Here is a 24,393-nt window from a genome sequence, read left to right on the forward strand (position 1 = left end):
TTGTCCTCTTATGAGAGCTGGGGCACTTCAGCCTGGATAAGAGAAGGCCCTGAGGTGGCGAGATAGAGGCCTTTCAGTAGAAGAAGGGGAGCTACAGGAAAGAAGGGGACAGACTTCTTCAGCAGGGTCTGATGTGATAGATCACGAGGAAATGGCTTTAAGCTTAAAGAGGGTAGATTTAGGATAAGATATAAGGAGAAGATCTTTTACAGTGAGGGTGATGAGGCCCTGCCACAGGTTGCCCAGTGATGTGGTTGCTGTCTCGTCCCTGGACGCTTTCAAGATGAGGCTGTTTAAGGCCCTGGGCAGCCCGATGGAGCTGTGGCGTCCCTGTGCACTGCAGGGAAGATGGTCCTCAGTGGTCCCTTCCAACTAAGGATTCTACGTTCAAGGACGAGTTACGGGTGCAGCCAGGAATCCGCCTCTACAAGCTGAAAAGGGACAGCGCAAAGTCCCGTATTTTCGAATTGAATCACAGCAAAGGTGACCACAAAAAAAAATTGAGTCAATTTTAGTATTTTCAATTGCTAAAATCACCGACATCCTCCCTAGAACCCCTTTTCACGGACCGAAGTGACGGAACCAGACTCTCACGCAGCGCCGCGGGTCGACCCCGCCGGGTGCCGGGGCGGAGCTGCGCGCCGGGCGCATGCGCGGTGCGGGGCGGCGCGCGCGCAGGCAGCGGGGCCATGGCTGGCCGTACGTGGGGCCGCGGGCCGTCGGCGCCCTGAGGCGGCGCGGCGCCGCCATGGTGCCTGGAGGAGCCGCTCTGCCGCCGCCGGGCGCCCGACCGCCGCCGTCGCTGTGAGACGCAGAGCTCCGCCGCAGGCTCGGGGAACGGCACCGGCACCGAGAGGAGGGAAAGGAGGCGGCGACCACCACCATCACCAGCCGCCGCTCCAGGTGATTTCCTCACACGCGCACGGCCCCAGCCTTTCTCAGGGCCGCGGTGCTCTGCGTGCGGCCCGTGTGGGACCCTGCCGGCCCGGAACGGCTGCGGCTGCGAGGATGTTCGCGGCCGCCCCCGCCCGGCACCGGCCCCTCCGGCGGGCGCGGGCCCGGGTACACCTCGCACCGACCCCGGTCGTGCTTATGTAAGGGGCGAACCCCGCGGGGCTGCGCTCCTTTGTACCGCGTCGGACTTTTCCTCGGGCTCCTGGAGCGGGGTTTGTGATGGGAGCGGGCAGTGCTGCACCGGGGAGGGCGGAAAAAGGGAGAAAGGTGTTTTTTGTTCGTGACGTGCAAGTATCGGTAACCAAGGGAGAGCGCTAGGTGGGAGACACGGCAGGCAAAAAAATGCAGGCAAAAAAAGAAGAGCCTTTTGTTTTCCAGGGAGATGGGGGATTTCGGTAAGGTGCCTGACTCACACGCGTTACCCATTGGTGATCTCATTCGAAATGCTGTTCTTTTGGTTTGTAGGTGTTGCTGTCTTTGTCTACTGCGACTTTCAATACGAGAGTTGCTGTTAACTTTCTGTGTGCTTGGGCTGCAGGGGTACCCACTGCTGTGTGCCTTGGGTTCTGTGTGCAGTGCACTCTCAGAATACTTGAGAGGGTCACAGGGAAGTTATTTTTAATTGCTCTTTGAGATTAAGTATAGAAAAAGAATGTGAGCTGTTAAGCTGTTGCTGCCTGTAACTTCAGTTTACTTGCAAATTTGGTTTATTTGTGCTGATTATCTTAAACAACCAACTAGCTGTGCATGGGAAACTGTGTTTCTAGATAATTTTCTCATTAGTTTTACCAGTTGTAGCAGTCAGCTCCAGTTTCTTACTCCTAATGTCACAAAAAAGTTCACTTTATTAATCCCTGAATTCATTACCATTAGGAAACAGTTCTCTCTTACCAGCATTATAGGGAAAGATCATCAGAAATCTCAGTAATGTGAAACTACTGTTTGTCTAAAATGCAGCAGTCCTGGGAGGAAGCCCTGACGTTAGAGCAGTCTGATCCTGCAGGGGACATGGGCTGAACAGTGTGTGTCTGGAGATGGGCTGGGGAATTCCTTCCTTGGGAGAGATGGAAGGAAAGGAGTGCCTCGCTTGGGTCCTGCTGTGGAATCCACAGTGCAGATGCAGAGAGACTCATGCCCAGAAGACATAAAGGATGGGTGTGCCTTGGAAAGCTCTAAGCCTGCTTAGCGTTTCACGCTGTGCTCCTTTTCTCTAAGCTATTTTCTATTCTCGGGTTGGTTTTTTTCTCTTCATGCAAACATGCAGAGACCTTCCGTTTCAGTTCACTGGAAGTCTTTTTTTTATAGTTTGGTAACTTGTTCTCCTTCTGAATCAGTTTTAATTTCCAAACACATTAGGGGATGTTTAAGGTGTTTACAAAGTCACAGTTCACAGCAGTTTTGCTTTTTAAGTGTGCGTTCATGTCTGGCACTTCCAATGTGCTTCAAGCATCCGTGTGTTGGTTTCTCTGTGTTTATTTTAAAGCATTTCCTTTCATTTCAGCGAAGCATGATTGCTTAATTAGCTGCACACTTGAAAGGAGCATTCAGAAGTGGGTGCTTCACCTCATGGAGTTTTCCTGGAAAATTTTGTTGATTGCACTCTTTGTGTTTAAAAGAGAACTTGAGCTTTAAGGGGGACTTTCCTTTCACCATTCTTGTGTCACACGTCTGTTAACGCCGGGAGCAGAGCTGCCTGCTTGAGAAGGTTGGGACTGATGCTTCTTATTCACAGGATTCAGAGTTGCAACAACAAAAGTTTTATGATATTAACACAGGAAAATCTTGAAAGTATTTTCTATTTTCACTTGTAACGAGTTGGGTGACTAGTTGCACCACTAGTTAGCACTGCCAGCTCTAAACATAGTCTACGTCTGTATCTGAAGTGGCTCAAAGCTAGGTGAACAGCCATAGGGGATGGCATGCGTTTCATCCTGCTGCATAACAGCATCCTGGTACCACGTTCAGGCTGCAGTTTGTGGGATCTGTGAGCTCTGCCTGTGTGGCTGCTCTCCTCTGCTCCAACCCAGGGTTGGCTGTCACAGACTGCATCGTCCCAGTGCTCGGTGTGCAGGTCCCTGGGTGCTCTGTCCTCTGCAGAGGCGCTTTGGGACTGCAGCCCAGATTTCCTCAGAATATGCTGATACAAATGTGGTTAGGCAGGCCTGTAGGTGTAGACTTGCAAATATGGCAGTGACGGCAAAAAATCTGCTGAATAACTGGTTAATGAACCACAGCTCAGAAGGCAAGGAACTGTAGAGTCAGAAAGGACCTGAGAGCAGCTTGATTTCTGTTCAATCTGTATAACTTTCTTTTCCCCTGAATTACTTAAAGATATAATCGGTTATGGTTTTAATGTAATGAATTAGATAGCTGTGTTTCAGATTCTGAACTCGACTGGGCAAGCAACGTTCTGTGCTCTGAAAAATGAGCAGCCCTTGTTGGTGTGCCTGCATTTGAACTATTAATATTCAGGCAGGGAGCTGATCCTATAGGAATCCTCAGAAAGGTTTTCCTGAGTACCTACTGGGTTTATTAACCCTTGTTAACATGTGTCAGTCCCCGAGTTCAGCTCTCTGGTCCTACCTGCTCATTAGGAAGACTTGAAAGCACTGGATGTTTTACAGGCTGCCTATAAATAATACACTTGCTCTATAATTGACTGGAGCTGCTTATAGTGTATGAAAGTACTCTAGAAATAAATCTTTAAAGTAACTTTTAACTTCCCAGTGCTGAGATATATTCTCATTCCTGAATTGATTTTCTTCTCCCTCATAAAACTTGCTAAAACTAATGGCAGTTGGAAATGTAGATTTCTTTCTCCTGTACAGTTAACTGTCTCTGGTTGGTTTTGCCTTTAATGTGAATGCATGTTCACTTCTGTCCCCATGAAAAGATGAGGGGTTGAGGTACTGATTTACAGTATCAGTTGTTTTACCTGAAATATTTTATGTGTTTGCTTGAAGTGATCAACTTTGGTTTGGATAGGGTCTGGGGTGAGTAGGAATTCAGCAATTCATTTGTTTTCTAATTGGAGATAAGAACTCTGTAGTTCTGTATAGTCAGCTCTATAGCAATCTGCTGTTAAACTAGATGGGGGAAAAATCATTTATTCTTGTCACCTTCTTACCTATCGAGTATTCTGTTTGCGAACTGTATTCTCTATAAACCTTTAAATTGAATGCTAAATACCAAGTGGTTATTACTTGGAATTACTAACCAGCTGAGCTACAGAAACTGTGTATTACTGGAGCTGCTTACCAGATCCTAATGACAGCCTTGCAGTGCAGACTGGAGTGTTTCGCTGCTTTACTGCTACGCTCGGTATGCTCATTGTTTCTGGCCTTCTCAGCAGAAATGGTTGAGTGCTGTCCTTGTTAGCCAACACAGAAGTTGGCCTCATTTAAGCTGTACAGCAGCAAGGCGTCTTTTGCTTTCCTTGCTGCCGGCTGCATGGGAAGGAGCTGTTCTGATGGATCACTGACTCACCTACTCTCCAGAGTTCTGGGGGTTTTTGTGTATGTTTTTTTCCACAGACACACCGGGAAGTTCTTTGCTGAGTGTACTATCTGATAAACCTTTTCAGACTGTTCCTTCCCTTTCCTTCCCTTTGTTTTCTCTCTCCCAGATAGACGATATAAAGATAGAACTCTCTGAAGTACCAGATTCTTCTGTACTTCAAATTCCTTTCAGTTTATTTTCCTCAGGAACAGGACAGGCCCTTGGAAGGAAGGGTTCTAAGAAATGAGAACAATATGGCTCATGGGTCTAATTTTAGGGCTTTCTCCTGTGACATTGCACCTTCTGTAGTTCCAAGTCAAGACTCTTCCCCTCTTCAAGATCTTTCCAGCCATGTTTACCCTTCAGGAAACTCAAAGCTTGGTGACTTCTTTAGCTTCAGTAATTTGAAGTGGAAGCTGGAGTACAGATCAAAGTCTGGTGGTTAGTGAGTGTATCCAAAATAACTGGAATGTTGCAGGTGTGAAGAAAGCAAGTTGAAGTTGTTACTTCTTTTGGTTTCTGGTCAGACTTTCCAGCTGTCTTAAATCGTAATCCTGTAGGAGGATGAGTGCCTGGCTGGTTCTCAGATGTTACGCTGAGCATTGCACTGAAGTTCTGATTCCAGATGGAGCTACTGAATCTTTCTATGCTGGATTTTGGTGGCTGTTAGTGGAATTATTGGCTATTTTGGTGGGGAAATGAGAACAGTGCTTATAATAACAAATATTCCAGCGTGTTTCTGTAAGTATTGAGAAACATTGTGTAATGCTTTTCTTACTGTGAGATGCTTTACTTGATTAATGGAACTTTGGACCTGCTTGGATGAGTGGATGCAGATTTTGTGTATCCTCTCGTAATTTCATCAGTATTTTCTGCCTGTGATGTTTAAATATAAGTTAGTACATAAAAAAAGTACTGCATTTGTTCAAGCAGCATAACTCACACTTTCAGTTGAAATGGTAAATTCTTATGTTATGTCAAAGCCTCAGAAATAAACTTCTATTAAAGGCAAAATGTGTGTTGTCTTTGAGAGATTTTTTTTTTAAGCTTGCTGCTCATCTGTATTGGCAGTGGACTCCTAAGAGACCAATCTGTGGTAGCTTTAAAAAAAAAAAAAAAAAAAAAGAGATTTTACTAATTTGTCTTTAAAACCAGCCAGGAATGTTTTTGGCCAAACATTTCTGCCAGATGAAGGAGGGATTTGCAGGTGCCGTGTTGTTGTGGAAATGCTGTTTTCCAAACGTTAATCAGTTCTGGTGGGAAATGTTAAAATGCTGTTTGAAGTCCAATAGTGCAGCTGTGCATGCACTCGCTTAGGAGGTGGAGTCTGAATTTCTTCCTAGGACTGTTCATTTTCTCATCCTCATTTGGAACAGCAGGATGTTTGAAATCATGGGGAAAATATGCTGAGGCACAAACCAGTGGCTTCCCAATCCTATTAAGCCCATTTTTTGGCTGTGTTTAAGTGTGACCTATGTTTTCTGATGTCTGAGCATCCAGCAACTTTTCATCATCCTTTATCTAAAGGTTTTAGAGGTTTAATTTTTTCTTATTGGTTTGCATTTACACCAATCAAAATAATGTATTGTGAGAGCTCTCTGTGATGTAATGGGCTGAGTGCAGTGAGCTTTGTTGGTTGTCTGTGTTATGTTTTGTTAGAACTTGGCAGCAGTTACAGCTGAAGCTTTATTTGACACATCCACATTTCTAATGAAGTTAATTTTAAAGAGTTTCTTATTGGCACTGAGTGCTCTGTCAGGCAGTGGCAGAATACGCTGCATTGTGTCAGTGGCTGCCTCATGAAATGTAGCCTATGGATTGCAGCAGAGTGTGCTTCTGAAAGCTCCTTTGCCTTTCAGAATCATAGAATCGCAGAATGGCCAGGGTTGGGACCTCAAAGACCATGAATCTCCAACCCCTGCCACACGCACGGCCACCAACCTCCACATTTAATACCAGACCAGGCTGCCCAGGGCCCCGTCCAACCTGGCCTTGAACACCTCCAGGGACGGGGCATCCACAGCCTCTCTGGGCAGCTGTTCCAGCACCTCACCACTCTGTAAAGAACTTCTCCCTGACATCCAATCTAAATCTTCCCTCCCTCAACCGAAAACCATTTCCCCTTGTCCTGCAGTTATCAACCCTTTCAAAGAGTTGACTCCCCTCTTGTTTGTAGGCTCCCTTTTGGTACTGAAGGCTGCCATGAGGTCACCCCACAGCCTTCTCTTCTCCAGGCTGAACAAGCCCAGCTCCCTCAGCCTGTCTTCGTAGGGGAGGTGCTCCAGCCCCCTGATCATCTTCGTGGCTGTCCTCTGAACCCTCTCAAACAACTCCCTTCTTTCTTGTACTGAGCTCCCTGTCTTTCTTGTACTGAAGAACTGTACTGTACTCTTGTCTTTCTTGTCTTTGTGTTCATTAACAGGGTTAGAATTGTGCACTTCCTTAGGTAATAGAAATGCTGCTCGTTCTACTTTTATTACATTCTCAAGTATGCATGTATTGATTTGGAAGGCAAAATTTTCAACTTAATTTGGATGTGCAGAACCCCAATTAACTTTCAGTACTTGGAGAAGTCCACAGAGTTCTGTATTTGGGGTAAATCAGGAAAGTGGGAGCTTCCTCCTTGTCCTGTGGGTTTGTCCTGTGGTTGCAGCTGACTGAAAGAAGTTTGTCACGGGAGCTCAGCTGGGAGTCAGTGCTTGTTGGCAGTTTGCTTTGGCTGTAACAGTGAACACCTGAAGTCAGCTCCTGCCCCCCAGGCCCTGATCCACTTGGAAGTGTGTCTTAGCAAAAAGCAGATGGCAGCTTGGTTTAATTAATTAATTAGTTGCAATTAATCTTGTGTATCTGGCAAACCCAAGGATTTTGGGGGGAGGAGAAGAAAGGACACTATATGTCTTCATACCAGTTGGCTTTAAGCAGTGTGCCTTTGAGCAGAGGCTTGTTTGCAGCCTGCAGCTGAAACACCTTGTTCCCATCTGTGCAGGTCCCAGTTCAGTACTGCATGTTTAGCCTCTGCCTTTCATTCTCACTAAATGCTAAACATGAGTATTCCTTAAGCTATCCGGGCTGTGGTTTTGGTTATTGGTCCTAAATATTTGTTAGTGTTGTGGCAGAACTTCCTCTCAGAAGCCCCAGTGGGTGGCGTGGGGGCCAGGCATGACTGTGGCATTTTGGGGTCTGCAGAGCTGCTGCAGGAGCTGTAGCTGTCTGTAAAGGAACAGCTAAAAACACTTTCTGACTTCCTGTGGTATGCTTGGTATGCGGGACGTGACACTGCTTTACTTGAGAAATGGGGCTGTGGGCTGGGTGATGGCAGCCCTGTAACCTATAGTCTGCTGAGACAGACCTCACTTCTGATCCACCCTGACTTGTTGGCCAGAACTGATGCTGTCATTGTGCCAGTGTGGCTTCAGGTGTGCATGAGTGGTTCCTGGGAGCATCTTGTCCATGGCAACGCAAACAGAGCTTCACATGATGGTTGTGTATGAGAAGTAGGAAAGATTTTTGGTTTCTGGTATGAGCAGGACTTCCTTTGGTGCTGTGCTTCCGTGTTGTATTTTTAAAACTTGCACAATAACCACTTAAAGAAAATCTTGTAAAACTTATTTTAGAGAGCACAGCTCCAAGTGCAGATTTTTCTGTTTCTGTGCTGGGAACCCAGGGTTTTTTCAAGTTGTCCTCCTAATAAGAAGAGGTTCTCAATTCCAGTCTGTCCAGTTAGACCAATTAGTCCTGAACTCAGCTTCTAATGGTCTGCTGTTGGTGATGGTTTTTGTTTGTATGGCTGCTGCTGAATAAATGCTTGTTGGGATCTTCCCCACCTTGGCCTTGAACACTTTGCTACTCTGCTTCTGTACACTGTGTGTGTAATGGTGGCTCGTGTACCAGCCTGGGGGCTGTGCTGCTCCCCAGTGGGTGAGGGTTGAGAAGTGCTTTGCTTTTAGAAACAGCTCTTGGTCTCAGCTGAAAGCAGTGCTCTGGCAGGTTGTGGAAAGTGATCCTTCTGCTCTAGAATGGTTCTGTTGGAGATCAACAGCCTTTGAAATGCTGTTGTGGACCACTGTGTGTGTGTATGTATATATATATATATATACACATATATATTTCTGTTTTGAAAGAGAAAGAAGGATGAATTAGAAAAAGAGGAGAAAAGAAAAGCCCAGTCTTGCATCATCCATCTTCTCTGATTGCAACCTCCAAAATTAAATTACCTTCCAGTACTCAGGAGAAAGGATGTAATTTTTTTTTTAAATATGATTCCTTGCAGTGAATTACATTAGAAATAAGTAGAATAGTTCTGTTCCTGGTCTTAATCTTCAAAACTGCCTCGAATTCCATAAGCGTATAAAATCATAGAGGTTAATGAATGTCCTAAATAATTTTCTGATGTTTGAACTTATTTTAAAAATCATTTCAGTTTGCATTGAGAAAATGAATCCAAAATGTTTTAAAAAGTTTTAGCTGGTGCTTATTTCATTTGAGACTTATAAATCTGTATATAGAAACAGAACAACTCATTGGCAGTACTCTTTGTGTGACTTTTATTGCTGTTTGTTTTTTAAAGTTTCTCATGTTGGTGTTTGTGTAATCTCTCATGTGCTGGAGTCCTTTGAATGGACACTTGGGCTCTGAATTAGTGCAAATAGAATAAAGGTTTATTTGGTGTGTGCTCTGACCATTATTGTGTCATTAACCTGCCTCCCCAGCCCCTGTCTTACCATATCACCGTGGAAAGCTGCTAGCAAATTGACTTACATATAGCAAAAGTAGAAGCTGTCGTGCCTGGATTTGAATTTCAGTCACTGGATTCATTTAGTCATTTGTGGCCATGCAGGAAGCCCCATTCATATGTTCACAAAGCCTAATAGCTGTTTGTTCAGTGAGATTGATTTGATTACTCTTCCTCTTGTGCTATTTACAGTCTGCTGCCAGTTCACGGAAAGAGAAGAGGATGGCTGCAAAGGAGAAGTTGGAGGCAATATTAAATGTGGCCCTGAGGGTCCCAAGCATCATGCTGTTGGATGTCTTGTATAGATGGGATGTCAGCTCGTTCTTCCAGCAGATCCAAAGAAGCAGCCTGCACAACAACCCTCTCTTCCAGTACAAGTACTTGGCCCTTAACATGCATTATGTGGGTAAGTGAATGCATATTCAGGAGAAAACACTACTAGTAAATACCATTTTTGCTTGCTTCAAAATTGTTAAGAAATTTATAATAGTATGGTAATATATTGATTGCAACAAATTGCATGGAAATAAATGTAATCAGCAGCACTGTAATTAATGTAGGCCTGTTTATGTTAGCAGTAAAGAAGTCCTGTCTAGGGTCTTCAGCTTTGTTATTTAGCCTTGATATGTAAATAGAATAAAATTAATGCCTGGAAACAGTATTGATGCCCTGAGAGAAGTACAGTAATGCTGGCTGCAGCTGACTAGTAAGAAAGCTGCAGTGAAACTCTGTGCAGACAAGTAGTGTAACTTCAATCATTGGCATTAAGGAAGAGACTAGAGCAAAGGTTGCCTGTTCTGAGCTGTGACCACAGCACCAGAAAGTTGGCTTTTACTGCTGTGTGGATATGGTTCTTCAGCAAACAACCTTATGACCTGTATGTATGCTCCGAGCCGATTAGAGCATGTAACAAGTCCTGCGTGGCAGATAAATGGACAAAATTACCAGCATGGTTCAGGGAGCTGAGGTTTCAACCTTGCCCCTGCAAGTCTAGCTCTGAAATGCTAGAAGTCTGCTTTTAGGAGATGAAAGGATTGCTGTTCTGGGACCTGCTCTCCAGGTGGGTATGTGATTCATCTAGTGAGTGCACATGGGGTTAATTAGGGCTCGGATCCAGACTGTTGAGGTTGATAGCCAATGACAATCAGCATGGGTGCTGCCTAGCTTTGGGAGAAGTGGCTGGCATGTAATTAGCCCATTCTGCAATGTTTCTTCCTTGTAGATGACTTAGAGGATAAAGATGTACTGGAGTCAGCTAAGGAAAACGCCCTTCAGTTAAGTTGTTACAGGACTTCTTTTTTTTTAATGGCTTGTCCAGAGTTTTAATCCTGACTGCAGAAGTGTAACTTCTTATTTTCGATCTATTAAATGTCTGTCTGGAAGTTTATTTACTGTCACTGAAAACACATGTGGTTTTCTTTGTTATGGCTCCATTCTACTTGGCTAGGGATACTTACGTATCTACTTTTACTGCAAAAAGCTGATGTGGCTGCTTTATGGGGTCTTCATGTGTTTTGGGGAGAGTGCTTGTTTGTTGCTGGTAAATGACACAGGACTGTGCAGGCATGGTACTTTGCCTGGCCCTCTCCTGCTTAGCTTGATCTGTGCATGCAACTTGTACACAAACAAATACCTTCTAGGAATTAGTTAGCTCTGTTTCTAATAGAAAACTAACCATTGTGCAGTGAGCTATCAAGATATAACTTCCAACTGTGACACAACATTCTTTTTTATAGTCATTTAATAACATTGTATTTGCTCCAGAGTGTTAAGATAACACCAATAAAAAAGCATTACAGAGATGGTAGGTATTATTACCTCAAAGTATTTCTCACCTGCATGCTCCTTAAGTACTGAACCAGTGGATTCTGGTGTGCTCCTCCTGCAGGCTGGTGTCTCAGTACAGATTCTCTCAGTGGTAATTCTGCATTTGCTTTTGCAGTATTGAGTGCCTGTACTTCTCTTGTTCCAACCTGTAGTTGCTGTGACCAAGGAGAGCTTTCAAATCATCAAACAAGTTGCTTGTTTTAAAAGATTTTCAGACAATTATCTGGGACAGAGCTTTGCTTGTACTGTATTTAAAAAGTTGATCTGTGTTTCTTTCTGTGTTATAAGTCTTTTTTTCTTAAAGCTGCATCAGCGTGAAGCTGGGCTACATCAGCTTTCATGTCTACACAATGTTCTCTAGATTTAATTGCATCAGTTTACATAATGTTAATTAAAATAATGTATCAGAATGTATAAATGGGATTTTTAAAATAAACAAAGTACTTTTGTAGCAGTTTGGGAAATGAAGGTTCTTTGAAGATATGTTGAGGGAAATTAACGGTTAGCGTGCAATCTGAACAGCAGTTTGCTGTGGATATCTTTCAGCATGCTGATCTGTTTTGTAAAAAAAAAAAATCTTTCATATTTGCTGTAAGCAAACATGGTATCAGCAAATGTGGCAGCAGCTTTGTAATATAAAATGATTACTGAATTTCTTTAAAGATAAGGTATCATATCACAGAAATGCTTGTAACAGCTTAGGAGATCAGATATGCCCATCTCAGGTGGATGTTTAAGGAACAGTTTGATTAGAGCTCTATCAGGATTGGTAGATTTTATGGATTTTTTTTTTTTTTTAGAGTTGAATGTTCTCTCAGCACCAAGGACCCAGCTGGGGGTTTCCAAGGTCATCCCTTTCACTCAGTTTGAAAGGCTGATTGTGTTTGGGCAGGTGAGGAGATATGTTATGGTGTGACTCACGTTTCAGGTGGCAGTACTGAGAAAGTCACAAAAGCCTCTAGGATGCAAGCTGCTATTAGATTCAGCTTTTTCCCTCCCATATCATTTCATGAAGCTGCATGAAATGTAACTATAAACGTGTAAAGCACTGCAAGTAGCGGAGGTGAATTTCTGCTTAGAATTCTTGAAAGTAAGCAGATTAATTTAGTATAAACAAAATTACTTTGCAATTTTCCTGTAAACTTTATCTGTCGTTTAGCACCGTGGTTACTGTTCCAGAGGTTTAAAAGGCCTCTGCGTGGCCTGCAGTAGCCTTCAACATGCACAGCATGTGGTAAGTTTGCACACAGCTGCTGCAGTATCAGTGGTGGTTGGAGTGGTCTGTTATCAGATAGAGAGATCTGGAGGTGAGGAGTGGGGGAAAGCTTAGAAAAGGAACAGAAAAGCTTCTGTCCACAACTCTTCAAAGGTATAATATGGTTTCATTAACACTTTGTTAAAATTGTTTTATGTAAGTTAAGTTAACCCTTATATAAGTGAATCCTCTTAAGGAGAAGTGCTAGCTAGCTAAAATGGCTTTCTACCTCAAACTTGTATGCAGTAGGCTAGCACACTGCTACAGTCAGACTTCAGTGTTTTATTCTATGCTCTAGATTAGCTCTGAGAGGAGAGTCATTTATATTTCTTTGATACGGATGGTGGAAATAGATGAAACCACGTAATTTCTTCCTCTGAAGGGCAAAGTAATGCTATTTTGTTCCAATTCATAAATGCTCTGAAGTTAAATGGAAAGAGTCATGTACTTAACCTGTAATCAGACTTGGAAATAAATCACTATGGGCACTGGAGTATGTTAAATATGTATTGTTTTCTTAACTAAGAATAAGAGCAGTTTTCTATCTTTAACTGTATTCTTTGTCATAACAACAATAATAAAATCTGGGAAACAAACTCAAGAAACCGTTTAAAATACTTTGAATAAGTAAAACATGCGTCATTTTTCCTAACCCTGTTTATAGTTGCAGTTTCTTGCAGTTTATGGTTAATGCCTTAATTGTTTGGTCACATCACTTGACCAGGTATGAGCTACTTGTTTGGAATAAGGCCTTCATCAAAGGGGAATGGGGCAGGAGAAGTCTGAAGATGCTGCCATCTGATGGTAGCTGGTTGCTATCTTTCTTGGTCTGCCTGTTTTCTTTCAACAATCATGCATTCATTGGAAGATCTTTTATTTGCTTGGATTTTGTTTTTTATGGTGTCTTTTAAATGGTATCCTGGGCTCCATCAGAAGAGGGGTGGCCAGCAGGGACAGGGAGGTGATTGTCCCCCTCTACTCTGCTCTTGTAAGGCCGCATCTGGAGTGCTGTATCCATGTCTGGAGCTCTCAGCTCAAGAAGGACAGAGAGCTGTTGGAGAGAGACCAGAGGAGAGCCACGAAGATCATCATGGAGCACCTCCCCCATGAAGACAGGCTGAGGGAGTTGGGCTTGTTCAGCCTGGAGAAGAGAAGGCTGCGGGGTGACCTCATGGCAGCCTTCAGTACCAAAAGGGAGCCTACAAACAGGAGGGGAGTCAACTCTTTGAAAGGGTTGATAACTGCAGGACAAGGGGAAATGGTTTTTGGTTGAGGGAGGGAAGATTTAGATTGGATGTCAGGGAGAAGTTCTTTACAGAGAGAGTGGTGAGGTGCTGGAACAGCTGCCCAGAGAGGCTGTGGGTGCCCCGTCCCTGGAGGTGTTCAAGGCCAGGTTGGATGGGGCCCTGGGCAGCCTGGTCTGGTATTAAATGTGGAGGTTGGTGGCCCTGCGTGTGGCAGCGGTTGGAGATTCATGGTCTTTGAGGTCCCTTCCAACCCTGACCATTCTGTGATTTAAGAGGAAAGTTTCAGAGATCTGATAGAAACACAATAAGAAATGCCATGGGAAGCTTTGGTTCACACTGCAGCAGCAGTTGTGAGCAGTTGGGCTCATTCCAAAAACAAACTTTTCAAAATCCTGAGATGAGGATGCGTGACTAAATGTGCAAATGCAGTTAGTGCACACATAGGTGAAGTGCTGCTCAGATCCAGCACATCCAGCACCTCTAGATTTGCTGTTCCACATCTTCTGTTGCCCTCCTTCCAGAACCATTTAATTTAAGGGATAGTAGAACCATTTGCTGACTGTTACTATTTTAAACTATGGCTATTTTTAACTAAGTGCAATTTGATGACATGAACTTGGTCTTTATTTCCTCTGAAAAAATACTTGCTCTATCTTGATATCCTCTTTTTGGATTATACAATGCGGTTGGTAGATAAAGAAGTGGATAGAGATCATGCCATGGTCAAAATTTAGCATACTCTTTTTTTTTTTTTTTTTTTTTTTTTTTTACCCCTCTCCTTTTTCTGGTCAGCTTCAGGTAACTTCTGTGTGAAGCTGGTAACACTTCTTGGTAACTTGTATTGCTATTTATTATTTTATGAAGTCAATAGTAGCTTGCTTGAAAGGAGATTCTGAAAATTTTATGAGGTTCAGTTGACAATTGTATTTCTGAGTACCGCAATTTGTGTTCATAACTTGGAATGCTTTGCGAGTCGTTCTATTTTTATGGTTCCAATTCCAGCTGTGTTTTCATCTGCAGTTTTCTTCAGGTTCTCCCTGGTTGTAATTCATGCCAGAACTCTGGCCAGTATGTGTGCTGTGTTACAGAAGCAGCCCCTTAATGATAGAGCAGTTCTAGAGCCTGAAGTCCATGTTGTTTATTCTGACGTAACTGTAAATCTCTGTAAGGAACTCAGTTCTTGGGTTATTTATATTTCAAACACTCAATCTGTTACATATTTAATAATTCAAGAAACATCTGTTGAAACTGATGGCAGTACCCCAGTAATGAGTAAATTGTTGCAATTATTTTCACTGAAATATGCAGATGTTTGTAATGATTTCAGATCTCTGTTTATAGTTGCACTTTGCCATGACTGGGTAAATACTAATTTTCTCGTGCACAAGTACGTTTGGATATGTGTTTTCTCAGCGTAGAATTAATTTTTCAGCATGTTTTCTGAAAGGCAAAAATACCACGTTGGCTCCAAGTACAAAACTTCTCAGAGTGTGCAACATTTGTCTTCAGCAGCTCTGGGTGGGTGGGAGAGTGAGGAAGCTGAAGATGCAGGAGAGTTTTGCTTCTCTCCTGACTTAAAAATAAGTGGCTGTTGTGGCTCCTTCTGGACTTGAGCCAACCTTCCATCAGTGTGGCCACAGGAGTTTGGTGACTTCTGCATCATGCCTTACTAACCAAAGAGTGCCTTCTGAGAACTGTCCACTTTTGAAATAGATGTTTTAGGTATGTAGGCAATTTATAAAATCTGTCTAAATTGTGCTGTGTCAATGGTTATCCTAAAAATTAGACTCACTTGGGATAAAGGTGCAAGTTGTTATCCTGCTTCTACTACATCGAGTACAGTCTTTCAGAAGTTTGCCTGTGCTTGATGCTTGTATATTGTGTCCAGGTGATTTTCTGAGTAAACTGAGATGGAGACAGGCAAGGGTTAGGCTGAAATTATGTAGCTGACTTGGTGATGCACTGTTTCTACGTGGAGCCAGGACAGATAGAGTCTTGATGGTGTTCTGTGGCTCACAGGTTGCTGCTTTGCAGGGCACTGTAAGATGCGCCCTTCATCCTCAGTGGGCATGGTTGAGCAGGAAGATAGCTCCTTCCAAATTAATTTTCTGGTACAATTGAAGCTATTACTTCCTGGTGCTCAAAGATTTAAATTCCTTCCTTTGTAGTATCCAGCAAAAGCAGCTGCTTTCCTTCTGAGAGCGGTGTTTCCTTGACGAGCCTCCGCTGAAGCAGTATCCAAGAGATGGTTTGGTTTTATTAAGAAATGCTGTGAACTCTTGAATTGGCTTTCATCCGCAGAGTTCTCATTTTTCAACTGAACCTGTAGGAAACTTAGATTAATAACATGAAGTGGACACCAGGGATCTGTAATCATGCAAATGAGCACTGAAATGGTTCATAAAGAGGATATGCTGTGGCTTTGATCGTGCTCTGGAAACCTCCGCTGCATGCAGCTTGCCAATAAAGCTCAGGAACCAGAGAGGGGAAGGAGGTAATGCGGGGTGAGGGAAGCAGGGAAACACCTTGGTGGGAAGCAACCAGAGACTGCTGAAAGGCAGTTTGTGAGCTGTGCTTACTGTAACAATGAGCATTGCACAGTGAGGGGTTTTCATCTAGCTGAATCAACACGTCGTAAATGAGGTCATGAGCTAATGAATGCGTGTGTTCTTGTCTAGAAATGTTGAACTTGGCTTTTCTGTTGATTTTTGTTTCCTTTCTCCAGTGGTGTCTAAACCAGTGCCATCTTACAGAAAAGGTGGTGGAAGCTCTCTGCTTCCTTTTGCTGCCAAACAGGTGCTCTGTGCTTTTTAAGCTGGGGCAAATCTGATACTGTTAACCCGTGCTGAAGGTTACCCACCAGGACAACTGTTTCTCAAGCTGTCAATCCTTGAGATCCTTCCCCAAAAGAAATGTCTGTTTTCAGTACCCTGCTTTTTTCTGACAGAGGAAGTGCAAATGAAAGCAATGTAATAATTTAGATGAGAAAGCTGCTGTGAGAAATTTCATTTCCTGGTCCTTTGTTTTGAAGTAGAATCTCATTTATGCCATTTACTAATTACATCATTTGTCAAAGCAAAAAGAAAGGGAACAGAATATTGCTGCTGCTATGTCTGAATTTGAGCTCATCTTCTTTCTGCAATGAGCTAGTTTGGTAATGAATTATTTGCTTTCTTTTTTTGGCAGAAACATTGTGGATAAAAATGAGGTTCATACCACTGTGGGAATAAGGCCTCTGCAGAAAGAATGCAAATATTGCAGCATCAAGTGTGTCAAAATCTCTCTAGTGAAGTTACAAGATGGAACTGTAAATGGGAGTGCAAAGAAACTACTTTAAATGTCTTTCACTCTCTCCTTCAAAATGTAACAGAGTAAATAAAGGCAATTTCAAAACAAGTATTTAAATTCTGGCTCAAACTCATGAGTGGTGGCATCACCTGTGCTGCCTGCAGGTCATTTGTGTGAAAGGTACAGATGTGACAGCAGCCTTCCTATCTTCTGATTGTGATTAGATGTTTTCTCAGCCCTTCAGTGTATCCTCCTAGATTTGAGTTAGTGATCACAGAGAAGAATGAACTTGAGTCACTTTAAAATACTCCTATGTAACGTGACTGTGCTGCAGTTGCTGCCCCCTGAAAAGTCTTCCTTCTGCATAAATTATCCCAGCTCCTTTCAAGTTCATAACCAAGTGGCCTTTCATGTGACTGAATAAGGTGAAGAAGATGGCAGAGCTTAAATGCAGATACAGTAAGCAGGTATTCTTGGACTATTTATAGAGTAGAAGAGGAATAAAAGGCTGCATAATAAACACCGTTTAGTTCTCCTCCACCTGAAGGTGAGTCACGGGCTATGCTGAGTGAGAAAGTTTGGGGGAGGTTGGACTCAGGGCAGGAGTGGGGCATGGCTGTGCCAGGCAGATTTGTCCCTTCCAAAGCAATGAAGGGAAGATGATGTACACAGCAAGGAGCCAGTATTAAAAACGTCTGCAGTTGTTTTGAGAGCTGGTTTTGCTGTGGGCATCCTGGTCGCTTTTCTAGGAGCATGCTGCAAAGTCACCTAGAAGACCGGAGTATTGACAGAGTTTAGGGGCTGCTTATTGCAGGTGGGACCTGCTAAGTAGCATTGAAATACTTCTACATAAATACTGACTTTGACATTGTATCTTTATCAAATGTAGGAATATATTGTGTTACAGTAGCTATTTGTTTCACCTTGGAATTCTTAATCTAGAGTTACATTGCTTGCTTTGGTATTCTTTAAGAATTTCCTGAATTAACTCAGTTAAACTGTATTCAGTGTTGCTGAATACTTGGATGATACTTAGGGCTGCAGGCTCACCTTACACTTGAGGTGATGGGTTAACTTGTTTGGCGTTTTCTTCTTAGCTGAAGGGAAGTTGTGAGCCACAGCTGGTTGGTTTTTTTTTTTCTTTTTTTTCTCTTGAATGAGTTTCAGTGCCAGGTACTTCAGTTGACCTTCAGAAAGAGAATGAGTGTGCTGCATTGTGTTGGAGAGCTGGGGGATAGAGATCAGTACAGGCTCCACACGATGGGTCTTTGACCCTGCTGAGTGGCTAGGAAAGTGAAGAGGGTGGGCAGACACAAAACCGCCCGTTTGTGGAGTGCACTTTGAGGTACTGCGTTAATAAGGTAATAATGAGAGCAGTTAGGGAAAGAACGATCAGTGTTCTGTTGGTTATAAAAGCTGCTGAGCAGCCAGGCTGTGTTTTTAAAGACTGGATCTTTTTCCACAGTTTTACTAAATACCAACAGGCAGTGAAGTAACGGCTGCTGTCAGTGCCCACAAACGCTCGGTTGTGCCACGTCATCTTGTTTCATGGAGCCCTGGTGGCTTCAGTGTGCTTTGATGTTACCAGAATGGAGAAGAGCCTGTGTCTGTCTACCTCAATTGTGGGCACAGACAGTGTCTTAAAACCGTGAAGATACAGTGGAAGAATTAAAACATATAGTGATAATCAGCATGAATAAGTGTTCTGTATGTTCTTGGCTTAAAGCAAAGGGTGTTAGACATCTCATTATTGAGTGTATTGGATGGATAGATTTCTTTCTCTGTTACATTGAAATTTATTTTCATTTGGAAGAGGGACACCTAAGCCTCCTAAGCCTTTTCCTTTTGTTACATTGGTTTTGATAGTGTCTCCCTAAAATACAGGGGGATCAAGTCCACCACTTGCTGTCTGGATGTAATGCTATAGAAACTGGTAGAGCTGTCTCTGCTCATGGGGGTGGGGGGAGCAGTTTTAGTGTGCTGTGTTTTGATGAGAGGAAACTAAAAATGCATGAGTTTTATGACCAAATGGAAGCAAAGATAATTCAAGAGATCTGGATAACTTGAGTGCTAGTTCATATTTTAAGAAATATGGGGTTAGGTAATGTTTTTTGAAATCTCAAATTCTACTTTCTGTTACAGGTTACATCTTAAGCGTTGTGCTCCTAACTTTACCACGGCAACACCTTGTTCAGCTTTACCTGTACTTTCTGACTGCACTGCTGCTGTATGCTGGGCACCAAATTTCCAGGTAGGAATAAGTGGGTTAATTTTGTTAGCTTCGTTTGTGAGTTAGAAATACAATGGATACTTTGTTAGCAGTTTCTGCAAATCGGGGAAGGTCTGGTTTTCTGGAAGCTTTTTCTTGTGCCAGATAACTACATGTATCATGCTGTTGTTTATCTTAAAAAGTTAATGGAATTAAATGTGCTGTCAACTAGTTCTGGTATATTTGTGTTGACTAAAGAGAAGTTTTTAGCTGCTTTTCTGCAGAGTATAATGTCTGTTAATCTGAGGACAGAAAACACTGCAGGACTAAATATGACCTGTGATGTAGTAACCTGTTATTCAATGGCTTAATTAACATGCTTTCAACACTGAGGTGTCTTACCAAGTGAATAGAATGTTACCTTCAAATTCCTGGCGCATACAAGAAGGGAGAAAGTAGTGCTGTGAGGGTAATAAAAGTGAAGAAGTTGTGGAATTTATTCTTAAACTCATTTTTGTGTAATATATTTTACAATGAAAGCGAAAATAAAGGTTTTAGGATCTAAAACACAAAGCAATAGGCTGGACAACTCTGAGAAAGGCAAGACAAGGTGGATCATCTTCATTTGTTTGACAGGAGTTAAATCTGTTGAAAGCCAGTGTAAACTTTTCTAGTGACAAGATGTTAAATTGGAACCAAAGAGAGTGACCTCGCATTAAAGTCTTTACGTGGGAAGTTTTGTAAATGTGGACCTAAGCTTGATTTTTTTTTTTTTTTGTTTCTGCTGATGGGAAACATTTAAAAATGTGCTTTTGATTGAATTAAGTGAAGTAACAGGTTTGTTATTTCTGCATCACAATTGTTGTACTAAAACATTGGCTGGAACGTTTGCGTATGCTGCAGCTCAGGGGAAGTGTTCATGAAGGTTTTGTGGTAACTCGGTGTGCAACTCTTGTAGCTGTCAGAGTTTCAGTTATTAAATTATTATTTCCTGAACTGATGAGGGTGCAAGAGAGAAATCAGACCTCTTATTCACTGGGTAGGAAGGAAAGAGGACTTTTTTTTTATCATCCTCAGCGAAGTCCTCAGTTTTTTACAGATACAGTTTGTGGATGTTTCTGATAGAGTTAAAGGCTTACTTGTTAGAAAAAGCAACAACCTAAACATTATTTATTGTATTTGTGTTAAGTGAGAATACAGCTGGTACCAGAAACCCATCAGATACAGGGCTTTGGTCCAGAACATTTAAAGCTGAAGATCCTTATGCAATTCTGGATCTTTGAATCTTTGAAGTCAAAGAGAGGTGGTATGGATTTTGGTTAATAAATATGGTGCTTTTTATAGTGATTTTTGTAGTTGTTTTTCTCCATAGTGTGAATTGTAAGTGGTATTGCATTTTGAGATTTGGCATTTAAAGGCTTTATTGAAATTTGTTGGATAACTCTTGCTCGGTCTGTTTGCTTTTGTACTGAGCTTTCTATATTTGATGCTTCTGGAGTGTATTAATGAAGACTTTAATTAAATCTTTCATCAACTGGCACAAAAATATTTAATTAAAAGATGCCTGAAATTCAAATAGTCCAGCACTATTCCCTAGATATTTAACAAAGCAAGTGTAGCTCGTGCTTCTGAGTGAGCTTATCCATTCCCTGGGTATAAGGCGGACTGGTTTGAAAGGAGGCACTGCTCAGGGGGAGCTCAGCAACAGCCTTTGTATAACACAGGGAATGCAACTTGAATTAGGTTTTCCAAAGAATTCCTGAATCAGAAATATTCAAAGAAAATTTCAAAGAATTTCTGAATACTGGTTTCATAATGAAACTAGTGAAGTTTAACAATGTGCAGGTACTCTCTTGTTGCTGGAGCTACACCTCTTATTAATGGTGCTATCCAATTATAACTGATGTTTCTATTTAGCAGACTGATTGTAGGGAGACATACAGTTATCATGTGTGCAGACTTCCTGATATTTTGCTAATAAATCTGCTCAGTGTGTGCTGCTTGCACACATTACCAGTTGGGAGGCTATTTAAAACAGATGAAGATCCCATCTTGAGGCGAGGCCAGTTTGGTTAATGCAGATTTTAGAACAAGAGTCAGCTGGCACTTGTGACTCTGCAGCGTCCTGGAAATTCTGAGCTGCTGGAAGACTGCAGCCTTCAGTGCTGTTTTTCCAGCCCAGAAATAGCTTGTGGTTCAGCTGCAAGTCTAGGAATAAGATCTGAATGTTATAGTTAAGCTCTGATTCAGACTTCAGATCTCTTTGACCTTGACAAGACACTTCTTAGCATTTGCTTCCTCAGCTGTAAAACCAGGAATTACCTTAATGTGTAAGGATTGATTAGCTAATGTTTGTGAGCTCTTGGAGAGTCCATGGCAGTACTGCATTTATACATCACGTTAGCCTGGCAGTTTGGGTAGAGATAATTCACCATCTGTTTAAGGAAAAAGAAGTCAGCTTTAAAAAACAGCCCTGCCACTCTCGACAAAGAAAACATAGATATATTTTTTTTCTTTTATATGTAGCTTCATGAATGTCTTGCTTGAAAGGATCATGTTTTACCCCCTCCAGCCCCCAGTTTCAACAATAAAACTGTGTAAAAGAAATGAAGCAATTGAAAATATTATTTATGCTATAAAATGGAATACACATTATTTTAACTGATGCTATCATTGCTTTCCAGATGTTGAACCTGGCAGAGCTTGGGGAAGATTTGGGATGAAGGTAGCTGGGAGGAGAAAAGAAGGAGAGAAAGGCAGGGAGCAAGCAATTGAATTCTGTCTTATCTGTATTTTTAAAACATTTTAAGTTTTCAGAGTACCTGTAGGCATTCAAACTCTTAAGTGTGTGTGTATTTGATGTTAACAACAAATATTAATCAGTCAAAGTAAGTGTCAACAATATGTCTCAATTAGGTAAAATAACAACTGTGCCTTGTGCTTGTCAGTTACAAAGCATATTTTTAATAACAGACCTTTCTTGGCTTTCCATAACAATTAATGACTGTGCTGTATCCCTTCACCTTTATAGAGCAATGTTAATCATGGCAGTCCAGCAGTTTGGTAAAATGAGGCACACGTACAAAATGAAAAAAGGCAATTTGATCTAAGCTTTACTCTTACATCCTAATTTTCTACAGCAATAACACAGTTTCAGCCATTGTATTAATGTTTTACACTGCTGGAGTAAAATGAACAATTCTCAAATGTACATAAAAGCTGCAGCTTAATACAGCTTTAGTTGTTCAAAATTGAGTGCAGGCTCTTGTTCTTCTCAACATCTTGTGTAGCAGTGCAGCTGTTCCAGGCATCTTCTGATTGGTGTCTGTGCCAAAAGATCCCATGTTTCTACTAATGGGAAGAGAATAATTACTTTTCTTATTCAGACACCGTTTACAAATACTGTTCAGAAAATATAGGGGACCTTAAAACATTGCTTATCTGAGCTGGTAGGTGTGCAAACCTAAATTAAAGAGAAGTGCTTAAAGAATGAAGCCGAGTGTGACACCTCTGTGCAAATGACTGGATCAGCCAAGGGCAAGGAATGTAGCTTGAAAGGCTTGTTCCTGCTATGAAAGATGACTAAGTGCGGCTCTGTTGGTGTCTTAGCTAAGTTGTGTAAGGTCTTCTTGCTACCGTTGGTGTTCTGGATGATTTTGTAACCTGTTTCCTGGCAGATGTAGAAAATGATGTCTTCACTGCTTTCCTTCCAGCAGTTTAGAAATAACCATCGTTTTCACCTTCAATTTTGGATGAAGCATGACATTGCTAATAGAAAAAGCCATCTTCAGCATGTTGCAAATTTGTATGAAACCTGTGGAAGTGTTCTTTTCTCCCTTTGTAACTGATAGGTTACCCTGCTTGTTTTGCACATGCTGAGAGAAAGTGCTTTCTCCAAATGGAAATTAAAAAAAATATATACCCAACTTTGTCCCAGAGACATCTGTGTTGATGTTTGAAGACTGAAAATCAACCAACCAAACCATTGCACTGGCTGGACAGCAAGGGAGACTGTTCTGCTTCGGATGAGCTGTTAGCTGCCTTTTCCATCCTCATGTGTTCTTGATTGTAGGTGGTGTAGGTTGCAGTCTGAAGAGCCCATACCTGCATACCTTGCATGCACTGTGACACTTGAAGAGCTGCACTGAGTAGGCAGTGATGTCAACTATGAAGAAGGGGTTTTGAAGTGTTTGTTTAAGTACCTTGAGATTTATGTTTCAAATTCCAGAGACTTTTTGTAAATGAGTGTGTGAATACCTTAGTTTGGAGTGGTGAAGTGATGCTAGAACCAGAGTATGTTTTCATATTTCTGGAGAGAAGTGAATGCTTCTAGTAGTTCGTATATGCAAATGCTTCGCCATTTGCATATATTTTTCTGCCCTGAAATATAAAGAACAATTCTTAAATTGGTTGTGATTTCCAGCCTTGCTTGCTCTGCTTTGGCTGCACCTTTCCCAGCGAGCGTGGCTTGCCTCACTGATGTAAAGAACTACACCATGAGTGAAGCTCCCTGCTGCTCGAGCAAATATCCCGCTGGCTTCGTGCAGGGTCAGATTGAGTGTGTCTGCCCAGCATTCCTGTGGCTGGAGCCAAGTAGGAGTGACTGGATGGGGTTAGCAGAGGCTGTGGACCTCAGGAGCTGACGGTGTGTAACAGAGGTGCAGCAGCAGCCGTGTGGGGAGTGCAGAAGAGAGAGCTGGAGCTCTGGATGCAAAGGGTCACAAGTGTTGCCTGCTGTCTCATGGCAGGGGATTAACGAGCCACTGGAGAATTACTGCTGTGCTGTTCCAGGATTATCTTCAGAAAGTGCAAAGTGTTTGCTCTTCATATGAAGTTCATATTTGATTTACTTTGCTGTTACGTAGGTTAGCCCATTTACAGTGGAGCTGATGGGTGATTGCCAACAGCAGGAAAAATGCCTGCTTTCCATAGGATTCTTACTTCTTTCTTTGACTGCCTGAGCTCATCCTCCTAGCCCACCTTATCTCAGAAAAAAGTTACAAATGTTCTGTCTGGTTCGTGTATTATCTCACTGTATCTTCAGTAGTGCTCCATCAGTTTGAGGGCATCCTGTTGGTCCCCCTGAGCTCCCCAGTGTGCAGCTCAATTTTTAAATCCTGTTGGTTGAAGGGATTATGAGGCAGCCCCATCCCTGACTCTTCCATGACTGTCACTGTTCTTCGTAGCTAATTTTGAATTCAGTGCAAAGAGATCATTTGGTGCAAAACATTTTGTCCCTTTAATTGGAAGACCTTTCCACATGGTTCTAGTGGAGGAAAAAAAACATAATTAGGAAAAACGAAACAATAAGGAAACTTGAAAATGAAATGATGCTTAAGAAGCTTTGTCAATAAGCAGTTTCAGGCCATGCAGAAGAGCAGCT

General features: G+C 42.2%; 1 protein-coding gene across 1 annotated transcript in view; it reads left to right on the forward strand.

The window, feature by feature from the left end:
• Positions 1-798: 798 nt before the first annotated feature.
• The window catches only part of RNF145 (ring finger protein 145), a 39,923-nt gene continuing 16,328 nt past the window's right edge, over positions 799-24,393 (forward strand). The window contains exons 1-3 of the mRNA XM_042826299.1: positions 799-903; positions 9,377-9,590; positions 18,944-19,052. Of these exons, the coding sequence (XP_042682233.1) occupies positions 9,407-9,590; positions 18,944-19,052 (293 nt within the window). The 5' untranslated portion in view covers positions 799-903; positions 9,377-9,406. The remainder of the gene's footprint in view (positions 904-9,376; positions 9,591-18,943; positions 19,053-24,393) is intronic.

This window comes from Centrocercus urophasianus, unplaced genomic scaffold, assembly GCF_019232065.1.
Source record: "Centrocercus urophasianus isolate 14NV4802_14NV808 unplaced genomic scaffold, USGS_Curo_1.0 seq_26, whole genome shotgun sequence".
NCBI classification, from domain to species: Eukaryota; Metazoa; Chordata; class Aves; order Galliformes; family Phasianidae; genus Centrocercus; species Centrocercus urophasianus.